The sequence below is a fragment of the Silurus aristotelis genome (assembly GCF_946808225.1).
Source record: "Silurus aristotelis genome assembly, contig: scaffold_212, whole genome shotgun sequence".
Classification (NCBI taxonomy): Eukaryota; Metazoa; Chordata; class Actinopteri; order Siluriformes; family Siluridae; genus Silurus; species Silurus aristotelis.
In genome coordinates this window covers 1-10,000 of record NW_028148989.1, presented here as the reverse complement: position 1 = coordinate 10,000, position 10,000 = coordinate 1, and the positions used below count along the sequence as shown (strand labels likewise).

Sequence of the window (10,000 nt, the reverse complement as noted above, 5' to 3'; positions counted from 1 at the left end):
CACACACTTTAATGCGAGCCTCTTTTCTCCGGCATTCACGACTCCCTACAATGACATTGAATTGAATCCGGAGGCAGTGAAAACCTGGTTATTTTTATATATTCTTTCCTGGGGGCTGGCGGGGGCCCGCACACACGAATTAAACCCCACGGTTTAACCATGCGGCCTCACACAACCACGTGGTCTCGAGCAGAACCGGTACACACACTCATGCGCTGTACATCGCTGTAGAAACGATGGACACACACAGTGTTATTCAGGCAGTTCCTGCTTAGTGTTTTGTGCAGTGTTTATAAATGCATTCGTCTCCCAAAGTGTCGAATTTATAATGAAATAAATATATAATAAATATTATAATAACACTTGCACTTGCAGAAAAGTTTTCTTACTTGGAGAACCCTTGGGTTCTTATAGCTAGAACCTCAAACAGCAGAGGGTTTTTTTAAGACTCCCTGATACAAACACAAGATGAGTTACAGTGTACTGTGAAAGTGTAATTAAACACTACAGGTGTTTATAATGCTTCATTGTACATAGAACCCCAGGGTTCTCTAAGAAAGTACCTTTTCTTCCCGTTTCTAGTGAAATTTAACAGCAGTTAAATATTTATTTATTTATTTATTTATTTATTTATTTATTTATTTATTTATTTATTCATTCATTCATTTATTTATTTATTGTATTGAATTCGGTTGAAGGCTGAACTCTGACTCTGAGAAGGTGTGAAAGCTCTGAGCTCCATAACAGTTCACCGCAACATTATACGATTTAATTGGCAATTAAGCAGCATTAATGATGATCCTGTATCACGTGGTGTTTATTCGGTTACCTGATGACGTTCTGCAGATTTGACGCTTTTGCTGTGAATGTTAACGTTTTTGTTTTATTTGATAAATGTTGGTGAGAATAAATGACTATATTATTTATAAAAGTGTGCTTCTGCATGACTTTGGGTCTGTTATTTTAATGGGAAATTAAATGTGTTCTAATTTCAGGATAGAAATGTAAAAACTAAACTAGTTGTATATGTATATTAGACCTTTTGTTCAACAAATAGAAACACAGTTTTACAACCAAATGATTAAAGTTTAAAGAATCATATAAAGTTTGTAAATATATAAAGTTTGAATAATCAGCCCGACGTGTGTATATTTGGACTGCAACAGGCTGGTTGTTATTCTTTTCTCAAACCCAGGACATTGTTTGTAGCTGATCTATACGTTTTTGTGTGTTGTTTTGTTGAAATGCACACTGAGTGACATTTAAAACATTTCGTCTTGTGCTTGTCTTCCTGCAGGTGCACGAGCACCAGAACCTCCCCTGCGTCTCGATCCAAACTTCCCACAAATAAGCTCATGACCAGGTGAATGAATCCAAAATTAAAAGAGCAACAGTGTCCATGCGATCAATGGCTGGGGGGAAAATAATAAACTTTAAAACGACACTAAAAGAGTGATAGTGGGCTGTTAAAAAAGAGGCGGACTTAAAAAAAAAACAAAAAAACAAAAACAAAACAAAAAAAGGGGGCAGAGCCGCGTCTCGCGGTGTGGGTGGGGCTGACAAGAATAGACTACATTATGCAGTTCATTTAGTTAACAAGTGAAATAATAGAGAAGCGTGCAGTGTGAATGCTCAGAGAAAACAAAACCCTATTGAGAGATAGAGAGAGAGAGAGAGAGAGAGAGAGAGAGAGAGAGAGAGACGGATGCGTGCTCTGGAACTTATTTAAGAGCCTGGTGTTCCTCTGCAGCATCACTCTGCTGTCCATCACACGAGAGATTGGACCATTTTTTTTGGTGAAACGTGTCTGCGTTTTTCTGCGTAAACTTTTTTTTGCGCGTTTTTTTTCCACGTTATTTTGTGCAAGAAATAGAAGAATATAAAGAAGATGCCACGGTCATTTCTTGTGGACTCGTTGATTTTGCGTGAGGCCAACGAGAAGGGCAGCGAGAACACGCCGCCGCCGCCGCTGCTGCCGTACACGGTGCACGCGCCGCACGCGCTCCACGGGCTGTCTGCGGCCGCGGCGGCGGCGGCCGCGTCGTGCCACGCGCGCAAAGCCGGCCTGCTGTGCTTCTGCCCGCTGTGCATGGCGGCGGCGGCGTCCCAGCAGCTCCACCCGGCTCCCCCGGCACTCCCGTTGCTCAAGGCGGCGGCCGCGGCGGCCTCGTTCCCGGCGGCTTTCGGCTCGCAGTGCTGCCCGTCCGCGCTCTCGCGGCAACACTCGCCCTCCAGCGGCGTGCACGTGAACCACGCGGGACTTTACCAGAGCGCGTACTCGGTCGCGGACCCGCGGCAGTTCCACTGCATGACGCTCGGTGAGTATTTCATTTACCTCGTTTACATCATTAAAAACGGCCGCTGATTGGTTAATTAACACTAATGAATGTATCTCTGAGCAGTGGACAATTAGAGTGAAGCATTTTCCAAAAGTAAATAAAAAAATCACACAGGCTTCAAACATCAGGTTCAGTTCCACTTGGCAAGAAATTCGTAAATAACATTTCAAGTCTTATAGAAGAAGCTTTGCGTATTAAAATAAACACCAAGCATCATTGAAAGAACCTTCTGAGAACTCCAGAATCTTTAACCCTGTGGAAAATCTTTTAATAACAGTTTGTTCCTTCATATGTTTTTGACAGAAAGCAGCAACAGCCAACTCCAGAGCAGCAAACGCATGCGCACGGCGTTCACCAGCACGCAGCTCCTGGAGCTCGAGCGCGAGTTCACCTCCAACATGTACCTGTCCAGACTGCGGCGCATCGAGATCGCGACCTACCTGAACCTGTCCGAGAAACAGGTCAAGATCTGGTTCCAAAACCGACGTGTCAAGCACAAGAAAGAAGGCAAAGGAGGTTCCCACAGAACGGGTTCTCTGCACTGCAAATGTTCATCCGCGCGCTGCTCAGAGGAAGAGGACGACACGCCCATGTCACCTTCATCATCAGGGAAAGAGGACGCTGATCTCTCAGTCAGCCCATGAACCCTCCATAAACAAGCATGCAGAGATCGCTCCAGAGCGCTCCACGTGCACAATTCCTAATTAGCTCTTTGATTAGCCAAATCAGGTGCTAGATTTATGTTGTGGAGCTCGATTTTGAGATGGCGGGTGCCAAAGTAGAAGCTCCAGAAACAAGAAACGTGTCTGAAAACATAGTCAGATGGTGTGGGGTTTCTGTGTGAAAATAGTTCAAACTTTCCTTTAATTGGTGCGCAACACAAATCTCACCTGTACCTGAACTTTATCTTGTCACTAGAGTGTATCTTCCACCTTCCAAGGTGCACATGGTGTACTTCTGAACCTTAAAATGTTCCTTTGAGGTCCATGAACTTATCGGTTTGATAACAGTGAGAGGGAAAAGTTCACTATTGTTACCTTTCTGAGAGGTGATACTGATCTTCTCTTTGAGTTTAGGGAGCAATTTTGGACACATTTGGGGATTTTAGAAATGACATTTCCAGTGAATTGTATCACCATAGGGTTTCTGATGAGGTTCCTGATGCGATCAGGTGAATTTGCATCTCTAATTCATTAAACGGTTATGCGTTAAACCTCAGTTTTCACTCAAATCTCACTGATAATCACCAGGAGATAAAAACTCACCAAATCCCTTCACCTCCTCAGATCTTCTTACTATCACGGTTTATTGATGCAGGTCATCAGCTTCAGTCTGAAACCGCTTTCTCAACCTTTTCCTCTTAAATTCCAAGGTGCCAATACATTTTTTTTTACTTTACGAATAAAGTGAAAAGATTCGTATCGGTTTGACCTTAAATTTAGTGGCTAAACTCCCAAAACTCCTCCCGAACTCCAAGAAAGAGAAGTGGAGTTTCCCTTTTCTCCTCAGGAGGTTTATTAGTGAAATAACATTTCCCTGAATGTGACTGTGTGTGTGTGTGTGTGTGTGTGTGTGTGTGTGTGTGTGTGTGTGTGTGTGTGTGTGTGTGTGTGTGTGTAAGTACTGAAGTCTGTAAATAAGAGAGAGAAAGAGGTTTATATAAATAAAAGGAACGCACGCGCGTCTCAGTCAGTACCGCTGTATATAACTGTACACATGTTGTATGATTGTAGTTCTTTTTTTCTTTATTGTTATGTATCACCAAAAGGGTTTTGATATCTATATATATCTATATATATATATATATATACTCCAGAATGGACCAAATTTAGTCTGTCCTCATTCATTTCTTTTTGTTACCCCCCCCCCCCCCTTTGTCTAACAGTTGAGATGTTTGAGAGAAGAAACATCAGCATCTCACCTCCTGTAACTGTATATTCAGTGTCATGAAAATATTTATTTATTTAAAACCTTATCGCTGATAATAAAGAATATTTCATAGTACTGATCTGTTTTGTCTGCGTGTGAGTTTTGCGAGAAAGAAATCTGCACCTCACCTCAATATAATAATATATTCTATAAAATATCTAATAATTATAACAACAAATACCAAAACCAATATAAACTATTCAAACAAACATTCATTCATTCATTCATTCTCTCCCGCTTATCCGTCAAACAAACATATACAAACAAATTTACACATCCAACCTTTATTTATTGCACTTTTTACATAAATGATTCCAACAAAATCCGATCTATCTATCTATCTATCTATCTATCTATCTATCTATCTATCTATCTATCTATCTATCTATCTATCTATCTATCTATCTATCTATCTGTCTGTCTGTCTGTCTGTCTGTCTGTCTGCTCGGCGCAGCAGGTGTTTCTGCATTACTTAAACAAGATCTTTTTCTATCAAAAACTCCTCATCATTATTTTATTTCTCTTCACCAGTTTCTTCCTCATCCTGCGTGTTTAATTAAAGTTAGTCCTGTGTGTACATTTGCTAAAACGTGTGCGTCATTTGCTCTGTTCCAGCACCACTATGTGCGGCAAAACACAGCTGGACTCTTGGTGTTGGTGCGTATTGGCTCAGTTAACACACACACACACACACACACACACACACACACACACACACACACACACACACTCGATTTCGGTAAATCAGTTTAGGTAGATCTTGTCATCCGTGTGCTAATTCCGTGCCCAGACTTATCTGGCGTATCTGATGCTAAACGGTAGTGAGACGCGTCAAAAAAAGCGCGCAGAGATGTTTTCTTTCTTTCTTTCTTTTACACATACGCACCAAATCCAGGTGGTTTTTCCTTGTGTGTGTGTGTGTGTGTGTGTGTGTGTGTGTGTGTGTGTGCGTGTTTCACTACAGTTGGACGTCCAGCAGTTTATTTCTCTCCCAAAACAATAACGCTTCGGAGGGAAAGTTGCAGAGACGCGCGTGAGGCGTGCGCACGACCTGCCGTTTAAAAAGTCTTTAAAGTCAGACTCACACACACACACACACACACACACACACACACACACACACACACACACACACACACACCCGCGAGCGATAGAGGAGGACATTAAATGTACTCGATATTTAAATCCAGTATAAACTCCTGCACCTGATGATAAACACCACCGTGTTACATCCATGTGTCCTTTTAAAGAAATTAATGAAATACAAATAAATAAATAAATGCACTGCCATGGTGTAGCTCAGGATCATGTTTCCTGATGTTGGGTATGAGATTCTCTAGCACTTAGTCGGACACCCGTCCGCGCGCTCCGAGTTCAGATTTCGTTCAGAAAGCGATAAAATCGGAGTCAAGTGTTTGCAGTGAAGAGGATGGAGGTCAGACGAGCCTTGAGTGTCTTATAGCATCTTATAGCATCTCTAAACCGCTCTCTCTCATTTGCCAAACAACATGCACGCGGGTAACAATCACCATCCAGCAGTCTCGAGCAGAAGTGCATGTTCAGGCAGGGATTTTATTCCTCCGTCCTCGGTGGCTTTATTTTTGGTTCCCCAGGGACGCGGGATAATCCCCCTCCCTGTAAAAGCACACAGTTTATTAATGCATGAGGACGATCATAATGCGCAAATGAATAAAATATACCAGTCAAATGGGACACATGAATCGATGGTGATATTTAAATTCATTTCAGAGTATTGCAGCGCGCTTTGGTGAGGTTCCGCAGTCCGTTCACACTCTGAATTTCACCTCTTTACATTTCATTTTCACACAATTTACAGTATGATTTGTGTGTCTCATATATCAACTAACTAAATAGCAAAAATTATTATTTAGCAATTTATCTATTATTCTAGTGCATACACAATGCGTCGATTTGGAGACTCCGAATTGGCGTAAAGCGCGCGCACTAAACTATTCACTGTTATAATATATATTTTTTTAAATCCAATGTGTTCAGAACAGTTCATTATTCGCGGAACATTTCGGATAATTAGTGTATTTATTTAAAATGTTACTCTCGTTTGGAATCGCTGAGTAAATGATCAGGTTTCCCCCCGAACTTCCACAGAAAAAAGAATGCGGCGCGTTTCAGGGCGCAGAGGCTCCCTGTTCATTATATAGCGTTAAAACTTTATTTAATTTATTGAAATGGGATTTAAACGGTATTTACTTCTCTGGCAATTTATCATCAGCCTTCGGTGACAACAATGAGCCCAGTGAGGACGTTTAGGAGCTAAATTATTCCAGTTATTGTGCCTTTGGCCATGCTGGGGCCGCGCTTGTAAACTCTGCCTTAATTCTTCACTTAAACATTTTTAACCAAACTCCAATATTTGCATTTGTTTAGATATGGGATTAGACCATTTTGTTAATTGCACTATAGAGTCCCGTTTTGCTCCGTGCGTCCTTTTATCCGTGCAGCAGCCCCCGGATCTGCTGTGCGCCCTGCAGAAGCCGCGGAACGGGAGGGGCAGCTTAATATAAGCCTGCTGCTCAAAATGCTCAATTTATTTATTCTTAATTTTGTGCCGATCAATTCATTGAAGGCAAAAGAAGGGGGCTACAGTGTAGTTTCTAAGAGAAGAAAGGGGAATTGTTGACGTGACCCTCGAGTCAACAGGGCTCCCATCTAGCAGACTCGGCCCTCGCCTTTCTTTCCAACTAAATTTTTCATTTACGGCTTTTCTTAGACTCGTCTCTTATCTATCGGATTTAAAAGAGCAGCTTGTAACAAATCAGTCTGCCCGGTTTACAAGAGCATTAAAAGGAAGAAAAGAAAAGAGGCAGGGCCCGTCAGTACCTGAGTCTGGTAGACGGTGCAGCTGATGCGATGGGGTTTTGAAAATGGCGCACGAAACAAAATACTTGAATCCTGGCAAAAAAAAAGGAGCCTTTGTAAGTTTCTTTAGAAATCAAGCAATTCTGCATGACAAAGGACAATTAATAAGCCGTCTTTTCACGACCAGCAGCTGGTTTCCCCGTCAAGGAAAGTAAGTTGGGGGAGAGAGAAAAAAAAATTCAGCCTGAATGCGCGCAAAAAGGCCCCTTTGCGCGCGGAGCAGCTACCCAAGGTGACCCATTTGGCACAGTTAAAATAAGCAGGCCGAGGCAAAAGCGAGGGAACTGTCAAAAACATTTAAGCTGGAATATCTTGAAATTGCAAATCCCTTTATGTGGAGGGACGCCGTCCATGTGGGTTGGACGCACAATGGAGGTGGTTGAAGTTGGAGAGGCTTTTTGGAGACGCACACGTGGCCTCTCAATGGGAGCCGCCTGCAACTCGCGTGGCAGCTCACACTATACACATTTCACACATGCTTTCAACTTTTATTTTTATTCAACACTTTACTACAAGCTCGAACTTTATATCATACACAATGTTTTTTTTATTAAATCATTAAAATAATAAGAGTAATTACATGGATATGATGTTTGATTGTCCCTGTTTACGGTTTCAGCAAAACCAGAATGTAAACATTATTCACTTTTCCCTTTTTTACTTGAACGACAAATTAATGATTAAATGAGTAAACCGTAAATCAGGTGTTATGATGGAAACTTTATAGTTTTGGAATTGAATTAAGATATGATCAAGATATTAAACATATAAATGGTCATTTGTAGATGAATGGGAATAAATATAAAATATTTTTGCAAAGATGCTGAAGATAAAATAGGAATATAAAATGTTTGAAAAGATGCTGACAGCAACACATGTCTCTTTGTAGTGAGTGTGTGTGTGTGTGTGTGTGTGTGTGTGTGTGTGTGTGTGTGTGTGTGTGTGTGTGTGTGTGTGTGTGGGTGTGTGTTAAAACAAAAGCTGCTGTTTATGTAGTAGGGAAAGAGAGTGTACAAGTTGTGTAATTAGCACGTGCATCTCTCCTTTCCCTATTCTGCACAATCTTTAGAAAATAGTCATTAAATGCGACATGTGCAGCCGTGTAGTGTGTGTGTGTGAAGTTCACGGAGAAGTTTGTATGTGCTGCTGTGTGTGTGTGTGTGTGTGTGTGTGTGTGTGTGTGTGTGTGTGTGTTGTTTATTTCCACACCAGAGAGCGTCACGGATCTCAGGACACGCAGTCACTGGCGCTAATAAGCGGCTGAAGGTGGGAGAGAAAGTGCGCGGCCTGTGCGGTGGGTTTTGTAGAAATAAACAGGATTCTGTCACGGATTGGCCGAATTGCTTTCTAAGCCCGTCTTTTAGCGGTGGGAAACCTGTTCCAGAGCGCCGCTGGTTAATACCAGCCCCTTTCCATCTCAGTAAGTTGGGTGTGGAAATGAGGAGCCTCTTTTCAGCGCTGATTGTAGAGACGCATCCAGTCAGGAAATCCATCCCGACAGGGTGGAGGCATCGATCATGACCTTGTAAAAAAAAAAAAAAAAAAGTCCTTTTCCACTCCCAGATAGACTCCGACTCGAACACACCAAGCTTTTTTTCTAACTCAGATTTACTCTGAAATACAGAAACAGTTGAAACTCCACAGGTTTCCCCTGCGATCATTATCCAACCTCGGGAATTTATTTATAAAAAAATAAAAGCGCAAAAAGAAGCTGCAGTGCCACAAACATGCAGATTTACCCTGCAGTAAAAACACGAATCCTTAAAACACCAGCTTTCAATTTCTATCATTAAATTCTGGCTTAATAAAATTCAACATACCACAGGTTTAAAGGAACACAGTTTCAAGTGATCCCAGGTTTAATAATCACTGGTTTAAATGATCAGGTTTAATAAAACATAATAAGGTGATCACATGTTTAAATGATCAGGTTTAAAGAAACAGGACAATGTGATCAAAGTGATCAGGTTTAATAATCACATGATTTAATGAGTGACCAGGTTCAATTATCCCAGGTTTTAATAATCAGGTTTAAATAAACAGGTTTTAATGATCCCAGTTTTAAAAGTAGATATGTTTAAATAATGATGTATATAAACAGGTTGAAATGATCCAAACTGATCAGTCTGCTGAAATGCTCTTTCAGGGATATGACACAGGTGTAGAATTATACTAACCAACAGTCAGGATCCATTTACATTAATCTGGAAAAATATTCACCACCATTTATTTTCATGTTTAGATAAGATCATCTAAATTATTTGTGTTCTGGTTTAATGTCCATAAATATGCAATTTTAACTGAATTCTATAATGTCTGAAGGACATGCACATTAATCCTGAGTATAATCATATAATTATTTAAGAAAACCAAGATCAGTCATTTTTCTTTAATTTCCCAGTAACACACAATTACAGGTTGAAACTGGTGTAAATGGGAATGATCAGAAGATGGTGCGTGTTTATCCTGTGGAACAGTCAGGATTAAATTGGCAGAATTATATCATGTGATGTCACATTACAAGACGTGAATGGAAGATGTAATATCTGGCCATGGTGTGATTAGGTTTATACTGCAGATCCATGCAGAATGAAACTGGTAGAATTAGTATCTCTAATGACACAAATTTAGTTCAGGTTTAGTTCAGCCTTGGTATAATTATATAAATAATCATATGTAGAAACTACACAGTCAGGAGTAATTATGCAGAAGAATAAGATCATAGACCTGCTTTTATTAATTTTTTAAATGCCACTTATGAAACGTTGCATGATGTAAAATCATCACATGTCACGGACATGCAGGTGGCCTTGTTTTTATATTTAATGCCTAAA

The 10,000-nt window shown here is 40.7% G+C and overlaps 1 protein-coding gene across 1 annotated transcript; it reads left to right on the top strand.

Moving 5' to 3' along the window:
* The first annotated feature begins 1,670 nt into the window (after positions 1-1,670).
* On the top strand, positions 1,671-4,264 carry gsx1 (GS homeobox 1). Its single transcript, XM_083570933.1, has 2 exons — positions 1,671-2,318; positions 2,643-4,264. Exons 1-2 carry the CDS (start codon positions 1,889-1,891, stop codon positions 2,981-2,983), a joined length of 771 nt encoding a protein of 256 aa, XP_083427059.1. The 5' UTR covers positions 1,671-1,888; the 3' UTR covers positions 2,984-4,264.
* The last annotated feature ends 5,736 nt before the right edge of the window (positions 4,265-10,000 follow it).